Raw genomic sequence first — 25870 nt, forward strand, 5'->3', positions numbered from 1 at the left:
TTTCTTTTATCTTTCTTTTTCTTTTTACCTTATTGATTTGATGAATCTTGAAATTGATTCATTTCCATAAACCAAGTTGAAGTATGGCCCCACCATTTAAGAAAACAACCATCTGAGACATCCAGGAAATTGTGAGCATTTTGACCTGATTTCTCATTTCCTATTTGTGAATGGTCAGACACACAGTCTACCCAGGGATGTCTGATAGCGCTAAGGGGGTCCCTGGAGGTCCCCATCAGCCCAGGCAGCCCCCCCTCTGTGTCTGAGAGGCTTCTCTGTGTGTTCAGTAAGGCCTGATGGCCGGCCCAGCACACAGCTCTTCCTGGCCAACAGTGACCCATCTGGTCAGGTCTCCTCTTACCACCTAGTGAGTGTTCTCTGGCTGCTGGGGGAGCTGTGTCACGCCAGTGGGCACCTCCCAGGCACTTTGTGTTTCAGCACAGATTCCAGTTCTACCCTTGAACAGACCCCTGGGCCCATGTGGGGCAGGTCAGAAGATAAGAAAAGAGGTGCTGGGCAGCCCCAGCGCAGGAGACCCTATGGTCTCCCTGGCTATGCTGGGCTGGTGGCAAGGGCCCCGTGTTCACGCGAGCAGCGCTGTCTCTTCACTTGCCGGATTGAACTTGCAAACCCAAGGATGAACTTTGTGTGTGCATTCAATAAAATCTTCTTAGGGAAAAGGCTGGCATCTGTGTCCTTGAAGGAGATATGTGGAGAGCAGAGGCTCCGGGTGGGCTCTCAACATCTTCACCTCCCCTCCGCAGAGGTGGAAGCCAGGTGCAGAGTACCTGTGCCCAGCCAGGGCCTGACCCGCTCACCCTCTGCCTTCATAGACAGGGCAGAGGGCTGACCTGGTGAGAGGCCTGCACAGCCTCGCTGGGACCATAGAGCAGGCTGCAGGCCACCAAAGGTGTTGAGGGTACCCAGGCTCTGGGAAAGAACAAGTTCAAGGGGATACGTGGCAAGTCACCCACACAGATCTCCCATTAGCAAGAGCAAAGCCTTGGAATGTGCCTTCTGCTGGATGTTTGTGCTTGGAGGGGCAATCTGGACCACTGGAAATATGACCTGGCCATATTTCCCTTCCCACGGCTCACCCTGAAAATGATAGGCACCCAGAACCCACAGGAGCAAGGGGAGAGCAGAATGACATGGGGCTCCCCCCAAAAGAGCAGCCAGCTTTGTCTATATGTTGGGAGTTCCACATAAACTGTCTAAGGCATCTGCAGCTAACATAGGTTTGCCAAATTCCTGATTTCAACAAATTAAAGTAGGAGTTGGCTATGACTAAGTTGAAGGTACCAGATGACGCTTCCTCCCCAGTTTCCTAGAGGTAGTGGAGAAAGGTGGTCCCACATCTGAAGAATAAGGCCCAAGCGAGCCCCACAGCCCAGAGTTCAGGGCCCTCTATCCCAGCCTCTGCCAAATCCCTGTCCCCTCCCCTGCCCAAGTACCCGCCATTGTTACATGGCTTCACCTCACACTGGACTCCTGTGCCTCCTCAGAGCTGGCTGAAATGACAAGGAAAACCTAACTGCCAACTAAATGCAAACGGGGCCAGGCACAGTGGCTCACACCTATAATCCTAACACTCTGGGAGGTTGAGGTGGGAGGATCTCTGAGATTAGGAGTTGTAGACCAGCCTGACCAAGAGTCTCTACTAAAAACAGAAAAATTAGCCAGGCATGGCACCTCTTGTCTCAGCTACTGGGGAGACCGAGGCAGGAGGACTGCTTGAGCCCAGGAGTCTGAAGTTGCTGTGAGCTAGGGTGAGGCCAGGGTACTGTACCCTGGGCAAGACTCTGTGTCAAGGAAAAAAGGTGCAAAAGGACTTCCAGGCCTTGGCACCTGGAACCCTGGGTCATAGGAGTTACTGGCCTAGGAAATGGATAAAAGAACACACCCCCAAATCAGGCAAAAGGGACCCCATGAAGCTCACAGGAGGCCAGGCCCTCAGGCAAGTGCCTCTCTGTGCTCAAAGGTCAGAGTAATGGGCGTCACCAGGGAAGGGACTGCAAGCAGCAAATTCCCCAAGTCAGTCCCTGCAGGACCAGTCCCACACAGAGGCGGTACCAAACAACTTAGGGGGGCTTCCTTGAGTCCCCTTGCTGAATCCTCCTGACAGCCAGATACAGAGGCCATTGGTCTGCAGGTGAAGGTGTGACTGCCAGGCCACTCGGGAGGGTCAGACCTGGAGAACCAGAAGGTGGGCAGGGCTGCTCCTTCATCCTTAGCCCCCCTGCTCTGGCCTTCTTGCTAAACCCCAGGAAGGCCACTACCTTCCTTTTCCTCAACTCTGGCCAGCGGAGAGGACACCCAGACAGTCCTTCACATCAGGCAGGAGTTTACAACTTCCAGAGTTCTTTCCCCATCATCCCCCTCTCTGATCCTCACAACAGCCCTGTGAGGTAGGCAGGGGGTGCCTTCCCCATTCAACAAAAGGCTGGCAGCAAAGTGGGAAGCTCGGGTAAGCCTGTCTTGTGCTCCTGCTGGCCAGTCCTACACAGGCATGGGGCAAGCTGGGTCTGTGGCAGAGACATCTACTTGAAGGAGGATCTGTTCTGGGAGCCCAGAGCCCATATGGCCTACACTAAGGGCCTCCCTAGACTTCTAGCTGCCTCCAGGGCCAGGGCAGCCCCTAGAGGTAGGAGATGTGGGAGCTGCGGCCTTGGTACTTGGGCAAGCCCTGGCCCCCTGGACATGTGCAGCCTGGGCTGCCCTCTACTCCAGTCTTATAAAAATCGTCTTCACAGCGCAGCCACCTCCTCCCCAGGCTCACCTGCACCCACTACACAGTCACACACACACACAGAGCAAAAGAAACAGACAAGCCCATGAGCCCCATCAGAACACTGACAACAGATCTACAGACATGTCCCAGGCACACGCTCACACACTCCTGAACACACCGTGAGCACCCACGTGTGCCCTCCCATGCACAGTCACATACTGAGGCAAAACCCTGGGTCGGATGGCAATACCTACACCCTCACCAGGTCCCTCTCTATTTCCCTGAGTTGCTCTCCCTTTTCCTCAGTCCACGATGGGGCAGAGGCAGGGGCTACCAGCCAAGGGGACATCTTCCCATCAGTGTCCCAGGCCCCGTAAGCAGCCTCCTTGGGTCTCCAGGTTGAAATCGCTCAGGACCTCCTGGGTGCTGGCACTGGCTGCCAGGCTGGCCTAGATGAGTCTCTCCTCAGGCGGCACTTTGAGGACGCTGTCCATCTCCAGCCGGGCCCCAGCCACCTCCTGCTGGCTCGGGCTATAGGTGCCCTCAGACTGACGGCGCTTTCTGGCTGCCAAGATCCCTGAGAGAAGGCCCAGGAGGAGGAGAAGGAGGCAGGCACAGGCTGCAGGCACCGCCACCTCCAGCAGCGGGAAAGGCAGCGGCAGGGGCACGCCCTTCTGCAAGAGACACACAAAGAGGCCTGAGACCACAGAGAAGGGGAGAGGAAAAGAGGTGGCACAAAGACCTGCTCAGAGAAAAATCAGAGCTGGGAGCAGTTTCCTAGGGAAGGAGCAAGAAATAGCTCCAGGGGTGTGCAAATGGGTGCAAGGAGGCCACCTGTCACAGCCACGGCAAGGGGAGTCCTGTACAACACAGGTCCTGCCTGGAAGGGTGGAAGCCAGACACTGGCAGAAGGGTGAGTTGCGCACTGTGCATCTGAGACACTGAGCAGGAGCAGGGCGGCCAAGCCCAGCTTATGGGAAGGTCTGAATCCACCAGGGCCTGCCTTGCTGAGGGGCTGCTCTGAGCTGGCCCCTAGGAGACCCAGCAAAGCTCCTCCTCATCTCCAGTTGCAGACTCCCAAGGTACCCCATCAAAGAGTCTATACACCTGGACTTCTTAAGTCTCCGAATCACAGGATTCCAGAGCCACAGTGTCTCAGCCTCACCAGCCCTCCCTCTGCATCTTGAGGCATTTCTCAAGCCCACTGTGACCTGGGGCCCCAGTCCTGGGGAAGTGGTCCCAAAGCAATGGAGGTGAGCTCCTCACGGCTCTGAGAGGGCCCTTGCCAGCCTCCACCCCTGGGTGCTTCTGTAAAGCCATTTCCTCCTGCTGCCATGGGAGGAGGGTGGGGGTGGAGGCTGTAAAAGTTCAGCTTGAAAGGAAACATTCCCTAGAAACAGAGGGATTTGAGGTTTATGACCCGGACTGCCAGAAGCCTGTGGAAACCAAGGCTAGTCCCAGATTTCCCTTCCTGAGTCCCCTCCCGCCAGCACCACCCCTCTATGGGGGGCGGGGGTAGGTTGCAGCTCCAATGTCTCCTGCCCCCTATGTCCAGCCCCTCCTCAGCTGAGCCTCCCTGAGGTCAGAGCCTGCCTTCTGATGGCCAAGTCCACTCTAGCTCAGAAAGCAGGGTTGCCTGCGTCATCTGACTCCAGGCCCCCCACTCAGAAAGCCCTGGAGACTGTAGGCTCTTAGATTCACCAACCTAAGTCCTAGAACTCCAAGATCCTGTAGGCCCTGAATCCTGATCCAAGATGGGCCTTGGAGAACCCACCTGTCCTCACTGCCCCTCCCCAGGGCACTGTGTGGAAGCCCCTGACCTGTGCCTGGCCAGGAGCCTCGTGCCCAAAGCCATCCCTAAAATGAAAATACTTCCTGTGTGGGGAATGAGGAAGGGACCTGCCACTCCCACCCATGACAGGAATAGTCCAGGATAAAGCTCCACAGGGTCCATCCGCCATCACTCCCAACATCATCCCACCTAAGTTGCAAACCGGCCTCTTTCAGGCCCCCAGGTCTCCTCCAGCATTGCTCACCGCCACTTCGCAGAACTGGCCGGAGAATCTGACACTGCAGATACACTCAGACACCCCGGCAGCTGCCCGGCAGGTGCCCCCGTTCAAGCATGGATTGGTTTCACAGGGCAGGGAAGGGGTCCGACACCTGGTGAGGGAGGAGTTTGAGAAAGCTACTCTTCCCATGGCTCCCTCCTGCTCCCCAACAAGCATCAGAGCTTACCTATCCACTATCTGCACACCCTGTTCCTGCCTGGCTGGGCCCTGCCAGGTAACCGAAGCTGAATGTGATCTGCATCCCAGCCACCCCATTCTCCCAGCATTGGTGACTGAGAATAACTCTCCCTCGGGGACCAGGGAGCCTGTGTGTATGAAGGTAGGTGACCAGACTCTAACACCTGGAGGCCCAAATCTGTGCTTTTGTGGTTTCCCCCAGGGGATCCTGACACAGGTGGGCTGAGGACCTGGATCTAAGAAGCACCACCAGGTGACCACTGCACACACCAGGGGTCTGCATGACACAGATGGTCCCGGAAATCCAGGAGGAAAAGCCTCAAGTGACAATGGTGGGCTGTCCAGCACTGCAATGCCACCAAGGGATGAGGAAGTAAGCAAGGAGCTGCTGCCCGTGACCAGCCGGAGGGGCAGCTCTCCGCCCTCGCCAGACCACCTCCTGTAGCCCCTGGCCCCAGACCCACCTCTGGCCAGCAAAGCCCTCCTGGCAGCTGCAGTTGGCACCCGGGGGCCCAGCCTCACAGGGGCAGGTGAGGTTCAGGTTACATTCCTCAGGCAGAACAGGCAACCTGGGGGAAAGAGAGGCTGCAGCCGGGCAGGATATCTGGAGCCTGTCCGCCCCCACTCCCTGACTGCAGGCCACCTGAGCCTGTGTTCTCATCTGTGGGATTCAGGGCTCAGCTCCTGCAGACCTGGAAACCATTCATGGGAGCCATGTCTGAGGTGAGAAGGGAGGGACCCAGGGCTGTCACTCTGAACCTCCACCCCAAACTGCAGACCGGGGGTGCTGGGAACTTTCCCTGAGTTTCCACAGCCTTTGAGAAGCCAATAACGTGTAAGGACTCTCCTGGAACAAAGACATGCTCCTAACACAGAATTCTGGCCTGACATTCCTTGAGGGGAGAGAGTATAGATCGCCAGGCAGCTTCCAGACACATGGGAAAGGTCGGCTGCAGAGGGTGGGCAGCAGAGGCCAGACGCCAGGAGGGAGACCAACCCCAGACTAGCGGGATGAACAGTAAGGCACGTGGCTCTGCTGGGAGGCCTCAAGCCAACAAGCCCTGGGCCCGGCTACCCCTGCTCCCATACAAGGTGTTTTCATCTGAAACGCAAATGTAACCAGGCGGATTTTGATCGGGTTGTTATCGGTAAAGTTATCAAACTGAACTGTAGTCCCCATTTCACAGATATGGGCATGGAAGGGACTCACCCGCAGAGACAGCCAATCCGCAGCCGGCTTCACGGACCCCTCTGCCCACCCCCACCCCTGCCAGGGATCCGCCCTCCAGGGTCCTCTTGGTGCCCCCCAACCCCTGCCAGCCAGGAACCCGGCCAGCCGTCGCACCTGCAGCGTGGGCCCACGAAGCCGGGTAGGCAGCGGCACTCAAAGCGACCATCAGGGCGAACGTGACAGCGGCCGCGGGCACAGGGTGCAGAGCGACACGGGTCGGCGCGGGCCTCACAGCGCTGGCCCTCCCAGCCCGGCCCACAGGCACAGGCGAAGGCATCGAAGAGGTCGCGGCAGGTGCCACCGTGCAGGCAAGGCGAGGGCTCACACACGGGTGCGCTGTGGCAGCCGAGGCGCACCACTGACAACCCCGGCCAGGCCACAAAGTGCTCTCGGGGGCCAGGGGTTGCGCCTGGCCGCAGCTGCCCCAGGGGCAGTGGGAGACCACCAAGCGCCACGCGCCCTAGGCAGCCCGTGAAGTTCTCAGCCAGCAGGATGCGGGCAGCACCCGGCCCGTGCAAAAAGCCCAGGTCACCGGCCAGGCCACGCAGAGCCACAGGCGTTGCCGCGCTGTCCAGCCACAACAGCCAGCGCGAAGCAGCAGCCGTCGGGCGTTCCATGGCCAGGCGCACGCGGTGCCAGGCACCGTCAGCCACGCGCGGCCCGGGCGCAGGCAACACAGCACCGGGCAGACCGTGGCCCCGCACACCGGCCACGAGCGAGCCGTTGCGCACTGCCAGCCATACGCCGGCCTGGGTGCCCACTGCGGCGCGCAGGAGCCAGGCCTCCCGGTCACGCGTGCGGAAGGCGAGAGAGATACCGCTGAGCCAGCGCCCTGATGACAGGCTGAACGCGGCAGGGGGCCCCTCACGGAATGTGGTTTCAGCTACACCTGCGGGGAGAGAGAACTTCAAGGAACGGCCTATGGGAGCCTTCAACGCCATCTTCCCCTACCCCAGCAAATGGCTGGTACCATCTGCCACACCATTCCACCGCCCGGTTCAGGGCCACAGGCACCCACCTACATCTAATCTGGGAAACTGCAGCCGCCCACCACCACCCTCACCCTTCCACCCCTCCTGCTCTCTGCCTCCAGAGGACCAGTTCCTGGCCAGGGCCAGGGAGATCACCATGCCCTCACTACCTTCCGTGTCACATGCCCCATAATATTAAGCCCTGGAAGAATCTGCCCCTTTCCCTCCTCCATGAAGCTACCCATGTCATCACTAAGGTTACTCCTCACTACAGCCAGTCATCTTTTTCAAATGTGTACCTGACCGTGTCCCCCTCTGTGACTCCCCGCTACCCTTAGGATAAAGACGGAGCTTCCCGGCCCGGCTTTCAAACCCCTACCAACTTCTCCACCCCATTTCCTGCTGCACCCCTTTCCATACTTGCCCTTCCACTATTTCAGACCTCAGGGGCTTCGCCACATGCTATTCTCCCTCCCAGAAATGTCCTTCCCCGTGGACTCACCCTTGAAAACCTAGCACACACTCACCTCCTCCAGAAACTCTGTCCCTCAGGAGGCAGCAGCCCCACCACATTGGGCTGGAGCTGTTGGCATTCCTGATCCACTGTCCAGTATCTCGTGAGAGAGACCCAAGAGTAGGACGGGACCCAACCAGCTTGGGTGTCCAGCACCTAGCATGTGGGCTGCCAGGGATACACACTCACAGACAAAGCCATCAGGGACCTCCTCACAGGTGGCCGGTGGGAGACAGGGCTGGCCAGGGCACCACAGCTGCTGGGCACACGTGGGCCCTGTGAAGTTGGCTAGGCAGGTGCAGTGGAAATCATTCCAGGTGACAAGACAAGTCCCACCGTTGAAACAAGGGTCAGGCTTTGGGAGAGTCAGGGCAGGAGTTGGCTCAGGCTACAGTCAACATCACCCCACCGTAACCATCCCTGCAGTGGCTCTTCAATGAGCATCTACTACAGATTAATCCTCACAAACAAGTAGAGAGGAAGTCACCATCACCCCATTTTATGGATGAGGAAACTGAGGCTCAGAGAAGTGAAACCACTTGCCTGGATCACCCAGTCAGCAAAAGGAGGAACTAGAGGAACCAGGCTATTCCAATACTAGGGCTAGTAGAATTTTATTCATGATCATGTGGGATCACCCACGGAACTCCTGCAGAAAGTCTCAGGCACCCCTCTGGGTCAGATGTCTATCTCAGAACAGGACAGGGTAAGGGAGGCACAAGGACCACCACAGAGTAAGAGCAGCTGGGCAGACAGGAGGCAAATGCAAGTCCTGCTATGCCACTGTCCAGCAGTGGGACTTGGACAGGTCACTTTGCCTTAGCCTCAGTGTCCTCATCAGTAAAAGGACATGCTAAACCTCAATGATGCAGGATAGACGGATCTGTGAAAAGGACCCACTTCTAGACACTTACACTGCATGTGTCCTCAGAGATGCAGCCCATGGTGAGGTTCTGGAGCTGCCTGCCACCAAGCTCGCTGGGCTGGCTGGAGTTCTCCAGTGGCCTCAGAGGAAAGAAGGGGAGATGGTGGCCATTGAGTTGCAGGTCCTGGAGGCAGCCTCGGAAGGGCCCACCCCAGGGCTGACTGTCAGCAGGGAGGAGCCTTCCACCCACGTGCACCTGCGGCCCCAGGTCCTGCAGCTGGTCAGGCCCAAAGGTGAGCATCACCAGGCGGCGGAGCCCATCATCCCAGCGCCCAGGAAGCACCACAGTAGGACTGCCCAGTGCCTCCACCCGGATCTGACCGTCACTCAGGAACACTGTCAGGCCAGTTGCTGAGTCGTTGGCAAATTGGAGCAGCAGGCCAGCGGGCTCCCGGGTGCGGAGGAAGAAGGACACAGTGAGGTTGGGGGCTGGAGACTCTTGGAGCAGAAAGGAGGCACAGCTCAGGGTGCCCCCCAAGCCAAAGGTAGCAGCAGGAACCTCTGCAGGGACAGATGGTGCTGGGCATGAGGCCTGCAGGCTGGAGGAGCCCAGACTTTAGGTGCTGCCTTCCCACTTTGCTCATTCTCACCATCAGCGCAAGTGGGCCCCCTATGTGGCCTGGGGCAGTCACAACGGAAATGAGTCCACAAGTCCACACAGGCCCCTCCATGGGCACAAGGCAGAGGCTGGCACTGTTCCCGGCGCTCACAGCCCAGGAGGACATTCTCGCTGAGATCCTCAGGCAGCAGGAGGTGTCCATCCACATGTACGTCCTGGAGGCAGCCTGCAAACACCGCGCCACCAAGCTGGGCAGAGAAGTGCTCAACAGGCAGCGGGGCCACCAAAGCTGTAGGAGCCAGAGCCACAGGACCAGAGGCCACACAGAGCTGGGCAGGGCAGGCCTCATGCCAGAGCCGCAGCTCCAGGATCCCAGGATGAAACGTCACCTCCACTTGGTGCCACTGGCCATCATTTAGGGCCAGGTCCGGCAGTCTCAGGACAAGCGCAGTGGTGCCATGGCTCCAGAGTGTGGCCTGAAGTATACCCCCGACCAGTGCCAGCTCCAAGCTGTCCTGGGTGCCAGTGCGAGTGGCCAAAGCTCCAGTGGGCAGCGTAGTGCGAAACCTCAATGCCAGACTCAGGGGGCCACCAGCTGGCACTGATGCCTGCACAGGGCTCCCTGCCATCACAGAGAAGGTAGTATTCTGGCCACACAAAGGTCCATGGGTACCAGGTGGACAGAGGCAGATATAACTGTGGACTCCAGACTCGAAGACAGGGGTGCAGGTGGCAGCCAGCGGACAGGTATGGCCCTGGCAGCCAGTGAGCTGCACAGAACAATTGGGCCCACCCCAGGCCTCCGGGCACTGGCAGGTGTAGCCTGCCACAACATCGTCGCAGGTTCCACCATGGAGGCAAGGATCCGAGAGGCATTCATCCACATCTTCCTGACAGGTCAGGCCTTCAAGAGAGAGCAGGCCAAGCCTCAGTAGTACCCAGGGCCAGAACCACAGTCTTAACCCAGAACTTACATGCCTGTGTGGTAGGGACCTCAGTACCTATCAACCAAATCAGTTCCCAAAGCATTTCTCAGAGTCACCTGAAATACCCAGGTCAGAAGGGTACCCCTTCCCTTCTCATGTCTGATGAGTGGTCTTATGGATTCAATCTCCTAAATACTCTCCATCCCCTCTTTTCTCCCACCCCACACATCCTGCCTTGCCATCTCTTTGGGCCACAATCCAGGATCCTCCAGCTCACCTGCCTTCAGAAGCCCGTCTCCCATCCATCTCCACCAGCAACCAGGGACATCACCTAGCCACATTCTTCTTCTGCTTAAGGTCCAATCACACACCCTGGCATTCAAGACCCCCTCATGGGCTGGGCCCTAACCGACCTTGAAGCCTCAACCCTAATTTTCCCCAAACCTTCAACTGCCCATTTCCCCAGGCATTTCCTGGAAAGTCCTACCCTTGGGGCTCTACTCATACTATTCTTCTGCTTAGAATGCCTCATTCTCTGGGGCGGCGCCTGTGGCTCAGTCAGTGAGGCGCAGGCCCCATATACCGAGGGTGGCGGGTTCAAGCCCGGCCCCGGCCAAACTGCAACCAAAAAAAAAAAAAAGAATGCCTCATTCTCTCTTGCCTTTCAAACACCTACTCATCCTGCAAAACCCAAACTCAAAAAGCCCAGAGGCTTTCCCTGACTCCCAACTCCAAATCCACCCCCAAGCACAAGCTCCCCAAAACATGGACAGTGTCTGTGTACTCAACTGGCATCTCCTTCAGGGGCTTGAATACATTCTTGGTGCCTTGCAAAGAGTCTCACATGGCTTTTGTGAACAGAGTAATGAAATGGAATGTGTGTGTGGCAGGGGGTGTATGCACCTGTAACATTCTGAGTCCCCAGGCTCTAACCCCTCAGTCCCTCTGCCCTAGGGCTCCCACAAAGGGGCCACCTCATCCTCCTTCCAGGAGCTCCCTCAAGGTCCTGTGATCCCAGCTTGGGTCAAGAGGCCATAGCCCAACTCCAGCTCATCTATGGTCTCCTCTGTAAAAACAACCAAAGCCATCCCTGCCCCCTATGTCCCCGCAGGAAGAACCCAGGCCCAGAAAAGCTGCCAGGATGTGAAACCTGGTCCCAGTCAGCCTATGGGACAAACACTCAACTCCCCGAGAACCTCCAGCCACAAGCCCCAACCTTCCCCTGCACAAGGCCCCAGTCCTTGGTACCTGCCAGGAGCCATAGTCCCTCCAGGAAGGCCCACAGAGCCTGCAGCCCCATTGCATTCCCCCAAACAGGTTGAAAGTGGTGGATGGGCACCGAGGCTGGGGGCAGAGCTGCCCGCCTGGCCCAACTGCCTCCTTCAGAGCCGGCTCAGGAATGCCAGGCACTGCTACCCCCACACTCAACATGGCCCACCCCACAGGGAGGATGGGCAAGCAGCCTGGCCCCATAAGCCAAGTCCCCCTCCCTGGCCCTGACCTCAGAGATCTGCCCTCCCTATCTATCACCCCTCAGCTGAATTCAACCAGGAGAGAGGAGCCAGGTTCCTGCTGACATGGGGCAACCTGGGAGATGACACACCTTCTCTAAGCCTCCTTTGCCTCACCTGTAAGATAGGTTTTTAAACCCCTATTTCATAAGAGCTGTGGGAAGGAAGAAAAAACACACAGCTCATGCTTTTCAGAGGTCAGGCTTGCAGGGTGGGGCTACTGTGTGCCAGGTGCCCTCAAGGCCACTACTGCTGGGACAGGACTCTAGGAACCTCAGCCCATTGGGCCAGTCGACAGGCTTGCAGGCCCTCCAGGGATGTTGGCAAACCGGGACACTGAGCCCCAGCACTCTCAGGTGAGTGAGGGTAGGAGAGATAGTGGTAAACACCACCTCCTTCCCCAGGCAGAGGAGTCCGTGCCCAGGAGCCAGCCAGGGAAAGGAGGCAGTGTGCCTGAGCAGGAATGTGGGCGGCACGGGGGAGGCATCACAGGAATTCCAGAGGGAGCAGGATACTCGGTGAGTGTGTGTAGTCCCTTTGGTTCACTAGTGTCCTGTGTCTCAGCATCCGTATGTACCCAAGGCAGGGAGAGACTTCCTGCACCCCCAACTCCTACCCACCAGGCCCTAGCTCCCTCTTATCCTTTGCCTCCTCTGTCCTCCACTGCCTCCGTCCTCCCCACAGACCCCCAGCCCAGGCCCAGCCCCTTGATGTCAGCTGTCTAAAGTCCTCTCTGTCCTCACTCCACACAGCCTCAACCTGCCATGATCCCAGCTGCCAGCATTACATCCCTGACCTCCAGTCTCTGGCTCCAGCCCAGGCCCCTTTCCTGGGCCTCATCCTTCAGAGCCCCAGTCTCTTCCTGGCCCTGCCCCATGGACACCCCAGAGACATTTAAACTCAGTGTGTACAAGATGGAACTCATGGTCCTCCACTCAATGTCACCCAGGGCAGAAACTTAGGTCATCCCTGACACCTCCCGCTCACATGTGAGGACTACGGGGTGTCCCTCCTAAGGATTTCTGAAATTCACCAGTCCCCTCTTATCCCATATCCAAAGCAATTCCCTGTTGAGTCCCCCTCAGCTGTCACCTGGGCCACCACACCCCCCTTCTCCCTGATCTCCTTGTCCCTATCAACCCACACATCAGACAGAAGGAACCTTCTCACCCCAGGCCCACTACTCACCCTCATTTGCCCTGTCTCGGTGCCCACCCCACCCAGGCACCTGCGTAGCCATCCTGGCAGTGACACTGGAAGCCGTTGGGCAGGTCCTGGCAGTGGCCTCTGTTGAGGCATGGCTGTGAGGCACACTCATCCACGTCCACACTGCAGTCATCCCCTGTATGTGTAAGAGGCCCAGCTGTGGCTCTCACCTCCACCTGCACTCTCAGAGCCAGATTAGAGCTGAAAGGATCCATTTTATAGCTAGGGAGACTAAGGCCCAGAGACAGGGGCTGAGTCAGGCAGGGCCAAGCCTTGAGCCCACCAGGGATCCCTCCCAGTGCTACCTGGACACTGGTTACCACTTGCCCAGCAGGAGGCTCACCCTCAAAGCCAGGAGGGCAGTGGCACAGGAAGCCGGCGGCATGGTGGAAGCTGAAGGCTCCGGGGAAGGCCGCGTGGACTCCCCCATAGAGGGCAGGGTCGGAGCGCTGCAGGCACTGGCCCCCGTGTTGGCAGGGGCCTGCCGCACACTCGTCTACGTCCACCTCACATCGATCGCCGCTATAGCCTGGGAGTGCACACACCGGGGCGTCAGGTCACGTGGGGTTGCCAAGCCAGCCCAGGGCCAAGCAGGGGTGTCAGCTCACAATATAGTCATCAACGGTGAGGAAGGGACGCACTCAGGGTTTGGGAATGATAGTGGCAGCCTTGGGCAGCAGCAGGTTACTATTATTACCAGCGTTACTGAGCCCTTCGCAGGTGCCAGGCCCTGTGCCAAGTGATTCATGGGCATCACACCTTCGCTCTCCTCACAGCACCCTAAGAGCAGGTGCTGTTATCAGCCCTATTTTGCAGATCGGGAAACAGGCTCCTACAGGTTGCAGGCAGACAGACACCGCGCACAAGCACACCCTTGCTTTGCCGCCTGGGGCTGCGCACGCGCACGCACACACCTGGCCAGCAGAGGCAGCTGAAGCTCCCAAGGCCCTCGAGGCAGGTCGCGTTGTGCGCGCAGGGCGCCGACGCGCACTCCAGCACCTCCTGCTCGCAGCGCTCGCCCTCGTAGCCGGTGTCCCCGCAGTCGCACCGGAACCTGGGGTGGGCGCGCGACCAAGCTGAGCGCGTGCCCGCCCGCCTGGCACTCCACCCCTGCCTCAAGCACCCGGTTCCCAGCAGCCCGCTCACCCGTTGACCAGGTCGTGGCACGTGCCCCCGTGTGCGCACGGCTGGCTCTGGCACTCGTCGAGGTCCAGCTGGCAGCGGGCACCCTCGTAGCCCGGCGCGCACTTGCAGCTGTAGGAGCCCACGCGGTCCTGGCACGTGCCCCCATGCAGGCAGGGCGCAGAGGCGCACTCGTCCACCTCGGCCTCGCAGGTCACTCCTAGACGGGGCCGGGGACACAGAGACCACGAGATGGACACCGGAAGAGGGCAAAGAAAGCCGAGTTGGGCGGGCCCAAAACGGCTCCAGTGTGTGAAAGAGCGAGGTGAGAGCCTCTAAAGAGATTCAAGACTCGTGTGTTGATTAGTTAAGAGCAGGTGCTTCTTGCACCGCGACAGTGGGTGGGCAGAAACAAGATAGACATCCCCGCCCTCGGGGAATTCACAGCAGCCTACTCCAGGAGATGGGGATTTGGTTAATGACTGCATAAATGAAGAGTTTTTTATATTGCTAACTCAACAATGGGAAGAACCGGATCCTGTGGAAGGAAGAGCTGGGATCTTGACTGGTCAGGCAAGGCCTCTTGGAAGACGCTTTTGAAGGCCTGGATAGGGGACTGTGGCAAGAAGTTAGATTTCAAAGACTATGGCAGTGGTCAAGTCCTGCCAGGGTCCTGCCAGGAGCAGCCTGGACCTGGCTACCGTTGGCACGAAAGGGACAGGGCCATGGGGGCCAGGAACCAGACTCTGGGCTCATCCTGAAAGTTTTAAGCAGGTGAGTGATATGATCCTACTTATATTTTAGAAATCCCTCAGGGAAGAGGAATATTGCAAAAACTGTGAGTGGGAGATGCTGGAGTAGGGAAGCAGCCTCTGCTGGGTTTCCTGCGCTGCCTTGGTTTTTTGGGGGGGATTTTGTTTGTTTTGTTTTTGAGAAAACAAATGTTGCCCTCGGTAGAGTGCTGTGGCGTCAGCTCACAGTAACCTCAAATCTTGGGCTTAAGCGATTCTCTTGCCTCAGCCTCTCGAATAGCTGGGACTACAGGTGCCCGCCATAACGCCTGGCTATTTTGGGGGTGCAGTTGTCATTGTTGTTTAGCAAGCCCTGCTGGGCTCAAACCCACCAGCTTTGGTGTATGTGGCTAGCGCCCTACTCACTGAGCTATGGGTTCCAAGCCACTTGCCTTGGTTTTAAAACCGAGGAGTCCCAAGTCCGGGGAACCCTCATAGTCCTGCTCAAACCAAGAAGGTTGGGTGGCCTGAAGGGTGGGGTGGAGATGAAGCAAGTTAGAGAGTCTCAGGTTTTGGAGATGTACTGCCCAAGGTCATCCTGGAACTCACATGTCATAGGAGACTCCAAAGGGCTCTGCCATAAGCAGGTTTGGTCCTAGGGGGCCCAGCTGACCCCAGCTGGAATCCTCCCCCTTCCTGACACAGTGAGCACCAAACAAGGCCCCACCTTCCTCTCACTCCAGCCCACTCCCACCCTTTGTGCCAGGGGGAGCCAGGGCCAGGCTGCAGGAATCCCAACCTCCCCCAACAGGCTGGAAATGGGAGGAGGAGAGAAATGATTCACAGCAGACACTGCCCCCACTCACATTCACAGCTCACCCAAAAGAGTTACCCGAAGCGTCTGAGCACACATAGCCTTGCAGCACTCAGACACGTATGTTTCTCACAAATGCATTCAGAGAGTGCAGACACCCCCTGCACATACTGGCAGACATAGGCCTTTTAGCGATGTGGAACTGAACTTCAGACTAAGAGACACACAGACAGACATGACCCACACTCACACATACACAACTAATATCTCCAAACACTGACACAATAAGAAAGGTGCATGGAGCCCATTTCCAAAATCCATTTTCATTCTCTTCACTGTATGCCCCCCCTGGGAACACAGCCCCCCGCCAGTCTGTACCCTTTGCTCAGAATAGAGGTGTCTGAATTCGGGATTGAAGTAGAGTCCAGAGTGTCTCCACTGCAGACTGCAGGCCTGTCCCCAGCTGCACCTTCCTTCCCAACTTCTGGCCACTATAGGAAGTTGCTCCAGGATGCTCCTGCCTCAGAGTGTGGATGGGACTGGGACAGGCCATGTTCTGGAGGAGAGAGCTAACTGGCACTCAGCTCCAGTCACTTCTGAGTACTTGTGTATATGTTATCCTGCTGCAAACAGCAGGGATCCCTGGGGGCACATCTACATTACAGTTTGAACAAGACCATGAAATGTCTCTGTGCTGAACTTTGGGGCTATTCAGAAGGGGAGCTACTCAGAAGGGAGAGGGTCCACATTACATCCCAAACCACAACAAGGGTGTCTATAATCCAGAACCATAAGGTGACACAGGCACTGTCTACCTGACAGCTTGACACAGGTCTGGAGTGAGTAAATGCTAGAAAGACTGTCTGGGGTACCTCATTAAAGCCACACCAGGCATGTCTGCACTGCCAGACACGCCTGAGGGGAGTCTCTACCCCCAGAGCCAAACAGCTTTGTAGAAGGGGCTGAAATAACGTTTGTGGAGTAGGCGCCGAGCCAGTGCGGCACATACACACACTCACATCCAGAGCTGCCAGGTTAGCCCAGGAAGCGTCAATTCTGCTGGAAGACGAAGAGTGCACATACCCGTGAGCTGCCAGGATGCCTGGGGGTGTTTCTATACCAAAGTCAAGGCTGAATCCAACATGCGTACTCTGAGCTGCTAATAGGGTTGACATTACAGACCTCCTCCCAGGGTGGCACAGGCCATTACCTGCATAGCCGAGGGGGCAGAGGCACTCATAGCGATCGGCCAGGTTGTGGCAGGTGGCCCCATGGTGGCAGGGCCGGGATGCACACTCATTGATGTCCAGCTCACAGTGTGGGCCCTGGAAACCGGGCACACAGTAGCAGCGGAAGCCACTGGGATCCGAATCCTGTGGCACACACAGAGCACCATGGTAGCATGGCTGGCTGTCACAGCCCTGTGGCTCCGCGGGCCCACAGGTGTAGCTACCACTGTCAGTAGCCTGGCACTGGGTCCCTGGAGCACATGGGTCTGAGGCACACGAACTCAGGGACTCTGGAGGCTCTGTCCCTGCAGAAAGAAGAAACTGGCTGAACAGGGTAGGCAGGAGCCACCAGGACACTCCCCTCCCCATAGTCTCAGACCCAAGCCCTGAGCCTGGAAGCAACATGGGTCTGTTCATGCACAGGATGGACAGAGGGCCTAGGGGTCTGCAAGCCAGGTCCCAAGAAACTGCACATATCTACACCGGAAACTGGGACTCGTTTGAGGGGCATCTACACAGCAGAGAAATAGGACCAGGGGTGTGTGACCTCTGGGCAGGAGTCACAGGCAGGTGCTGTGAGTGCCCCCAACAGCCTCACCGCATCCCTGCAGCACCCCTCTGAGGCAGGGACAGTCATGCCCACGGCCAAGAGACCACATGAAGCTTCAAGGAAAGTGGAGACTCTTGTGGAGGTCACACAGAGAATTGGCACTGGCTAGGACAGGCTTCAAGGTGGGTCAGGGTTGGTACAGCCCCACTTGGGGAGGAATCTCCCCTTCTGCAAGCCTCATGCCTCAAAGGAGGCCCAGGACAGGGAGAGGGGAAGCCTGAAGGAGGGGAAGGGGAGACTCAACCACTCCTCCTGCTGGGGGTCTGGTAACTCCATCTCTGCATGAAACTGGAGATGGGCCCCCGACCTCAGACCTCAACCCCAGGAGGACTGATGTCCGACTTCAAAGGTTCAACCCCTCTCATTCCCACCCCTTTTCAGCCTCCCCCGCTGCTGGCCTGGGAACTTCTAGAGGATCCCTGACCCTCTAGAAGCCATGGATAGCCTGGCTGAGGCCTCATGGTACAGAGCAGGTATTGAAACCTGTTCATTCAACACCTGCCTGGGCCACTGAGGTGCTGCTACCATTCCCCCCAACTCCCTGGTTAGAGGATGACTAAAGGATTTGGAAGCCTATCCCAGAGATTCCCTCCCTCTGTTCTTCCCTCCTCCCTTCCTGAGAACCTTGTCACCAAAATGCCTAGGCCAGAACTCTGGTTTTGACATGAAACAGCCCTAGGTTCAAACTCTAGCTCAGAAAATTGCTACCTGTGAGACACTGGGCAAGTCACTTTCCCTGCTGGGATGATAATAGCACATCTTTACAGAATGCTGAAGAATGTAAAGCCTCAGGTCCACAGGGCAGTGTTCACTGGTGGGGGACTCAGTAAGTGATGGGGGGGAACCTGGAGGGGGAGGCACACTGCCCCTCCCGCTTCGCCCCCCATCCTGCACCTGGAGCTCTGAGGGGCACTCTCCCCTACCCAAATTGTCTGTTGTTTGTTTTTTTGTTTGTTTTTTTTGTTTTTTTGCAGTTTTTGGCCAGGGCCACGTTTGAACCTGCTGCCTCCGGCATATGCTGCCAGTGCCCTACTCCTTGAGCCACAGGCGCGCCCACCCCCAACCCAAGTTGTCATCCAGACACTAACCAGGCCCCAGAACAGCTCAGGCCCTGCACCTTCCCCTCCCCCACTCTGGCAGAGACCCCCAGATAAGGCTGGCAGCCTCTCAGGCGTCATCCACATTCCACCAGGCGGGCTGTCCACTGGCTTGACCCCAACCCTTGAGCTCCCTCAGGAAAAGAGCACAGGTAGGGCATCAGGCAGACCTGGGTGCAAATAGCATTCATGTTGTGAGGGCATTGTCAGCAGCCACCAGGGGGTTATGTGTGAAGCCCTGGCACCCAGTGAGCCCTCAATGAGAGGCTGTGCACCCAGAACATACCTGGAGGACAGCACTCATAGTCCCCATTGTGAAGGGCTGTGCCACCAGGCCCCTCATCTGGGTGTCAAATGGGACCCACACCCAATCTGGAGCTTCATCCCCAGGCCAGAGCTCTCCATTTCAGAACAGTGGGGACTAGCTGGGGACATGGCACCTGGGGAATAGGCCCGGGGGAGCTGGGGAGATACTGCATCCTAGTCTGCCCACCTTGGAGGTCTTTCCGGGGCAGTGGAAGCAGCAGATGGGCTGTTACTCTAAATGACAGAGTCCAACCCCACACAAGGAAGGAATTTCTCTAGTCACAGTCAGCCAGGGAGGGAGGGAGCTGCCCATCCTGGGAGGCATGCAACAGTGCCAAGGGTCTGCCTGTGTGGGACAGCCATGTTTCTTGTGTAATTTCGATTAATCTTTGTATTCATCTCATGAGGATGGTGCTATTACTCCTTTTCACAGTTGAAGGAGGCGAGGCTCAGAGATGAGGCAACCTCACAGTCCCATTGCCCTTGAGTGGCTGGAATCCAAACCCCAGTGCTCTGCACTCCAGGGTTTCCAGAATCACTGGGCCCGTATTAAGAATACAGATTCTGGGCAGCGCCTGTGACTCAAGGAGTAGGGCGCCGGCCCCATATACCGGGGGTGTCAGGTTCAAGCCCAGCCCCAGCCAAAACTGCAAAAAAAGAATAGATTCCTTGGCCAGAAGCAGTGGCTCACACCTATAATCATAGTACTCTGGGAGGCCAAGGTGGGTGGATCACCTGAGCTCAGGAGTTTGAGACCAGACTGAGCAAGAGCAAGACTCCATCTCTACTGAAAATGGGAAAACACTAGCCATGTTTTGGCAGGCTCCTGTAAGTCTCAGCTTCTCAAGAGGCTGAGCCCAAGAGTTTGAGGTTGCTGTGAGCTATGATGTTACAGTACTCTACCCAAGGCAACAGAGTGAGACTCTGTCTCAAAACAAAACAAAACAAAAAGATTCCTGAGGCCCACTCCAGATCTCGAATGCAAAACCACTGGGCCTGGGAATCTGCGTTGCAGCCCCTCCCTGGGGATTCCTTTACTCCTTGAGGTGTGGGAACCGCTGACCTCAGGTTGTCTCCATCTTCCAGGACTGACCCCAAGAGCAGGGCTAGCCCGGGGGGGCGGGGTGTGGAGGGCAGTGGGGAGAGGACAGGCTGTGCCCAGCCAGGCTGGAGGGTGGGGCCTGTTGTCAGGGCAACGAGGGGCCTGTGCTTATCTTTACAAATCCCTCCTGACCCCTCAGACTGCCTGGGCTGACCTGGCAGGGGAGGGATTAACAGATATCCGCCCCACCCCTTCAACCTGCTACCCAGCCATGGGGAGGGCAGGAGGACAGCAGCTGTTTAATGAGTGTGTACTGTGAGCTGAGGGCTGTGCAACTATTGTTATGTTGTTATATTTGATTCAAACTAGTAAAGGTGAGTGCTGTGAAAAAAAAATTCTGTTTTTTCAACTCTAAGACATCAATAAGCTTGCCTAGGTTGAAACAAAGAATCAGATTGTCTTTCCATTTCTGCGAAGTCCACATCTCCAAATCCCTGTGAAATTTCCACTTCGCAAACCCTAAATTGCCACCCATGTATTGTCATTTTCGTAGGTTCCAGCTGCTGCACCCAGGCACCAGGAAGGTCCCATAGTCTGTCCAGGACCCAGCTGTGAGCAGTCCCACTGAGCTTCAGGGTTCACAGGTGCTCAGTCACTCCTACTTTATGGGCACTTATAACAGGTCTAATTCTAACTGCTCATTGAGGAGAAGTGTTTTACTGAGGTGGATTTGAGGAAGCGTCCTGTCTTGACAAGGCAAGAGAGAGGATATTTCTAAGAAGTGACCTATGATCTCATAAGGTGTGGGAGCTTCTAGCATAGGGGAAAAAACTGCTCATCTATTATCACTGGGCTGTGAGGGAATGGCTGAATACCAGAAAAGGTCACCACAGTAGAGGTTTACAAACTCAGAGACATCAGGAACGAGAGAAAATGCCCTTTTGGCAGGAAAGTTTAGAATACCTTTTTTCAAAAATGTTTACCCCCAGGTTAGAAGCATAATATTGATAAGAGTAATTGCAACAGGGTGGCGCCTGTAGCTCAGTGAGTAGGGCACCGGCCCCATCTACCGAGGCTGGTGGGTTCAAACCCAGCCCTGGCCAAACTGAAACAAAAAAAATAGCTGGGCCTTGTGGCAGGCACCCGTAGTCCCAGCTACTTGGGAGGCTGAGGCAGGAGAATCGCCTAAGCCCAAGAGCTGGAGGTTGCTGTCAGCTGTGACAGCACATCATCTACAGAGGGTGACAAAGTAAGAGTCTGTCTCTAAAAAAAAAAAAAAATAGCTGGGCATTGTGGTAGGTGCCTGTGGTCCCAGCTACTTGGGAGGCTGAGGCAAGAGACTTGCCTAAGCCCAAGAGCTGGAAGTTGCTGTGAGCTGTGATGCCATCGCACTCTACCAAGGGTGACAAAGTGAGACTCTGTCTCTAAAAAAAAAGAGTAACTGCAGAACAATAGCTGTCACGGATTGAGTGCCCACCCTGTGCCTGGCACTGGCGTATCCCAGTGTTTCCAAATTGTGACCTCTTGAGCACAGCAGCCAGTGAGGGGGAGACAGAGCAAGTGAGGTTCTGGACCTGCTACCTGAACAGACCACTTTTAACTTTTTTTTTGGAGACAGAGCCTTAAGCTGTCGCCCTGGGTAGAGTGCTGTAGCATCACAGCTCACAGCAACCTCCAACTCCTGGGCTCAAGTGATTCTCCTGCCTCCGCCTCCCAAATAGCTGGGACTACAGGTGCCCACCATAACTCCCGGCTATTTTTTGGTTGCAGCCGTCATTGTTGGTTGGCAGGCCCAGGCGGGATTAGAACCCGCCAGCTCAGGTGTATGTGGCTGGGGCCTTAGCCACTTGAGCCTTAACTATTTTTCTATTAACTACCAATGGACTTCCATCTAAAATTTCATGTGAAATTGGGGGTTGGATGCCAAAAGCTAAGTTGGAGAATCTTTGTGTTATTTCATGAAATTCTTTTTTTTTTTTTTGAGACAGAGTCTCACTCTGTCGCCCTTGGTAGAGTGCAGTGACATCATAGCTCACAGCAACCTCAAACTCTTGGGCTCAAAGCTATTCTCTTGCCTCAACCTCCCTGGTAGCTGGGACTACAGGTGCCCCCCACAATGCCTGGCTACTTTTTAGAGATGGGGTGTTGCTTTAGCTCAGGTTAGTCTCGAATTCCTGAGCTCAGGCGATCCACCTGAGTCGGCCTCCCAGAGTGCTGGGATTATAGGCATGAGCCATCACGCCCAGCCTATTTCATGGAATTCTTTTTTTTTTTTGTAGAGACAGAGTCTCACTGTACCGCCCTCGGGTAGAGTGCCGTGGCGTCACACGGCTCACAGCAACCTCTAACTCTTGGGCTTACGCGATTCTCTTGCCTCAGCCTCCCGAGCAGCTGGGACTACAGGCGCCCGCCACAACGCCCGGCTATTTTTTTGTTGCCGTTTGGCCGGGGCTGGGTTTGAACCCGCCACCCTCGGCATATGGGGCCGGCGCCCTACTCACTGAGCTACTGGCGCCGCCCGGAATTCTTTTTTTTTTTTTCAATTAATTTTTTTTTTATTGTTGGGGATTCATTGAGGGTACAATAAGCCAGGTTCATGGAATTCTTATACCAGCCCTCAGAGTGAGCCAGGTTGTCCCCATTTTACAGAGGCACAAGAGAAGAGATATGACTTTACGTGGACTATGAAATCCCAGCCCTGCAGTGCACTAGCTCTGTGTCTCTGAGCAAGTTACCAACCCTCTCTGGGCCTTGTTGACCTCTCTTAACTGGAGATATCAGAGCTGACCATATAAACTGACCTTACTCACTCATCAAGAAATGTTTACTTGAGACCAACACCAACTATCCCAGTGATCCTGAAGTAGGGGCACATGTGTGTGGCTTCCTGCTTGATCCCTGCTTCTGTCCTGCAGGCTCCCTACCCACTTCTGGTTGGGGGAGGGGCCAGATTTCGGGACTGAACTCACTATCCCTTTGTCTGCTGGGCTCCCTGGGTGTTCAGGGAAGAGAGGGGGTGGATATGAGCCCAACGTGCCCCATTGTACTCCAAGATGCTTGGTGCTCACCATGGTAACCAGCTGGCCTTTGTGGCAAATTGGGCCCAGGATGGAGGGGCCCAGCTCAGGGCCTGGCAGGGGTGGGCAGTAGAGCCAGGGGCCCAGGCCCTTCAGAAACCTTCACCCCCTCTGGGATGGAAATTGGTTTTCAAGTGACACAATCCCCAGCCCCTCCCCTCCTGGCATGCAGGCCTTGGATACTGTTGTCCAGAAATGGTCATGCCCACAGTGCCCCGCCCCCCAGCTGTGGGTGGGGATCTCCAGCCATGGGGCTTCTGCAACTACAGGGGGAAGGCTGCCCCTGGGAACCCCAGCAGGGCAGTGTGGGGTGTGAATGTCACAGTGTACTCTCCCTTCCGCAGCATGGACCCATGTCATGCCCCCTCTGCCTCAAGGTTCACATGAATGTACATTTGAGTGTGAAAGCACACATGTCGATATAAGCATGTTGGTGTGTGCACGGCTGTGTGTGCACGCACGTGCCATGTAGGTGTAGATGTGTGTGTATATGCACACATGCCAGTGGATCTACAAGCGCCTGTGGACACCTGTTGTGTGGTGGTGTGTGCCCTTGTACATGCCACACAGGTGTGCAGTGTGTGGGTATATGCATGTGTGTGTGTATTGCTGGGTAGGGGATAGAAAAACCCACAGACCAGGATTTCACCTCCTTTGTGTGCAGAGAGCAGCCCTAGCTCCTCTCTTGAGCCTGTATTGCTTAGGGAGAGGCCAGCTCATAGTCCCCATGCCTCCCTGAGCTGTGGTTTCCTTCACTATAAAATGGGGTCCTCTTCCTCCCTGGATCAGAGAAATAGGAAATGAAAGCCCCATGAGCACAAGACCCATGAGAGGCCCCAGAGAGGAGATTGGAGAGGTGTGACCCCCACCCCTAGTCACCCTGCAGTCTTTGGAGCTCTGAGGTTGACGCTTCCCCAGTCACAGGGGACCAAGGCCCTCCCTGACTCCCATCTTCAGCCAGTGGGGTGGGTAGGGGACTTCCCAGGTGTGGCCTGTGGCTATAGTGACCAAGACCAAGCATCCATAGACTCCCTAGCAGGAATTCCAGGCTCCCCCAGTTTGTTTGAATCCACTTGGACAAAAGCAAAGATGTCTTGGTGAAAATGGATCTAGCCTCAGGGAGCCCTTTCCACCTGGTCTGGGAATGCCTGGGAGGAGGTAGCAGGGGATACACATGTGTTCCCAAATCCCCAGCACTGCCCCCTCAGAGCAGGCAGGGCTACCCCACAAATGGAGGGGTGCAGGCAGATGCCAAGCTCCCCAGGATCTCTCCTCCCTTACTCCACTAGGCTGGGGTCTGCAGCCCCCACCACTGCCTCCTGTGGAGAGCAAACACCCACTTGAACTCCTGGGCAGCTTGTACCCAACTCACAACTCGTGCTGGGACCCAACTCTCACACCCAAACACCTCAGACACAGCTCACAGCTCACCCTGGACAGCTCATCCACCTGACCTCTTTTACATGCCCACCATCTTGCACCCCACGACCCCATACCAGAACAGAGTCTGGGGGATGCTCATGCCACCTGCAACTCCCCAAACTCAGCCCCTCACACCCCAGAACTCCCCTCACCAGGACACACAGCATTTCCCAAGATGCACACCCCAACCTTCACCCGAATCAGCTCCCCAAACCACGCAGCCTGGGCCTCACCACCACCCACCAAGCCCCCAGTACACAGCAGCCGTCCAGTCCCAGAGCACACTCACCTGCTCAGAGCCCCACAGAATCGCAGTGGCCCACAGCCATGCACCCTCTGTACCCCACGGTCCAGCCTGGCACCCACACGACTGGCCCACCCTCAGCCCAGCAGCCAAGGCCTAGGCTGTCTGCCTTGGGGGCGGATCCCCCTGGGGTCTTCCCAAGGCTTAGGTCCCAACTCACCAGCTAGGAGGGCAAGGGCTGGGGTTCCGAGCAGCAGCAGCAGGACACGGGCTGGGGCCCTAGGGGCCCAGGTCCCAGGCCTGGCCAGCGCCATGGCAGCCTGCTCTGCTTACTGCTGTGGGAACAGGCGGGCTGCCTGGCTGGCTCCACACCCCCCTCATCCCTCCAACCAGCACTAATGCCATGGACAGAGGCCCAGCCCTCCCTCTCCTCCCCTCCCCTCCCTTTCCCACCGCCTCCTCCCACCCGGCCTCCCAGGCTGCTTCACCTCAGGCTTGAGGGAGGGTCTGACCCACCAGGCTCTCCAGACATCAGTCCCAGTAGCCAGGCCTCAAGGCGCCCACCACTCTCTCCCCTCCCCCTCCCCCAGCCTCAGCCTCCTTGGAGAAATCTCTGTCCTGAGGCACTGTTAAGGATTCATTTCTCCCAGGTGAGGCCAGCTGCTCCCAGCCTTCAGCTCTCCCTACCCCCTCATCTCTCCAGCCCAGGCCTGCATGTCCAGCAGAACCCGCCCCCATCAGCCCCTGTCTCTGTCGTCCAGGTCTCTGCTTGCACTCCCAGCCTGCTGCTTCCCAGGGCTCCCCACCTTCTCCAAAGCACCCCCCCCCATTCAACCGCACCCCCTTGGACAACTCCCACCATTGTCCTTAGGATAGGATTTAGGCCCCTCAGCCCTGTACTACATGGCCCCCAATTCCCCTCACCACCCACTCACCAGCCTTTTCCAATCTTGTTTGACTTTGATCTTTGCCTCTGCTGTTTGTAACCCTGTAAACCTCACTGCGATCTGAGGCAGCCTGTTCTACAGAACAGCAGCTCTAAGCAGGGCTCTCTCCCGCCCTTGCCTAGAAGTCCCTCTTGTTGTCTAGTCTTTTAGTTTCTTGCTGCATTCAGTGTTTGCTTGTTCCAGGTTGGCCTCTAGGCTGAGGGGTAGAACGTTTGAGTGGAGAGGAGCTCTTCAGGAAGACCTGGACACAGGAATCCAGGTCATCTCAAAGACACTACAATGTAAAACAACAGTCCAGGGTGGCGCCTGCGGCTCAAGGAGTAGGGTGCTGGCCCCATATACTGGAGGTGGCTGGTTCAAAGCCAGCCCTGGCCAAAAACCTGCAAAAAAGAAACAAAAAATCCCA

The 25870-nt window shown here is 56.7% G+C and overlaps 1 protein-coding gene across 4 annotated transcripts; it reads right to left on the reverse strand.

Moving 5' to 3' along the window:
* Positions 1-6: 6 nt before the first annotated feature.
* On the reverse strand, positions 7-24914 carry CRB2 (crumbs cell polarity complex component 2). Of its 4 annotated transcripts, none has more exons than XM_053562865.1 (13): positions 24738-24914; positions 16701-17024; positions 13970-14165; positions 13738-13877; positions 13167-13352; positions 12846-12959; positions 9212-10084; positions 8611-9122; positions 7886-8051; positions 6326-7100; positions 5445-5549; positions 4768-4894; positions 7-3405 (listed from the first exon to the last, which is right to left on the reverse strand). In XM_053562865.1, the coding sequence occupies exons 1-13, from the start codon at positions 24829-24831 to the stop codon at positions 3181-3183; spliced, it is 3837 nt and encodes a 1278-aa protein (XP_053418840.1). In that variant the 5' UTR covers positions 24832-24914; the 3' UTR covers positions 7-3180. The 4 variants fall into 4 exon arrangements, 2 of the variants coding, with proteins under 2 accessions (XP_053418840.1, XP_053418854.1); XM_053562879.1 differs by lacking the exon at positions 7-3405 and adding an exon at positions 5251-5327; XR_008374363.1 differs by lacking the exon at positions 7-3405 and adding an exon at positions 5211-5327 and having other exon boundaries at positions 4865-4894.
* Positions 24915-25870: the final 956 nt, after the last annotated feature.

This window comes from Nycticebus coucang, chromosome 2 (assembly GCF_027406575.1).
Source record: "Nycticebus coucang isolate mNycCou1 chromosome 2, mNycCou1.pri, whole genome shotgun sequence".
Taxonomy (NCBI): Eukaryota; Metazoa; Chordata; class Mammalia; order Primates; family Lorisidae; genus Nycticebus; species Nycticebus coucang.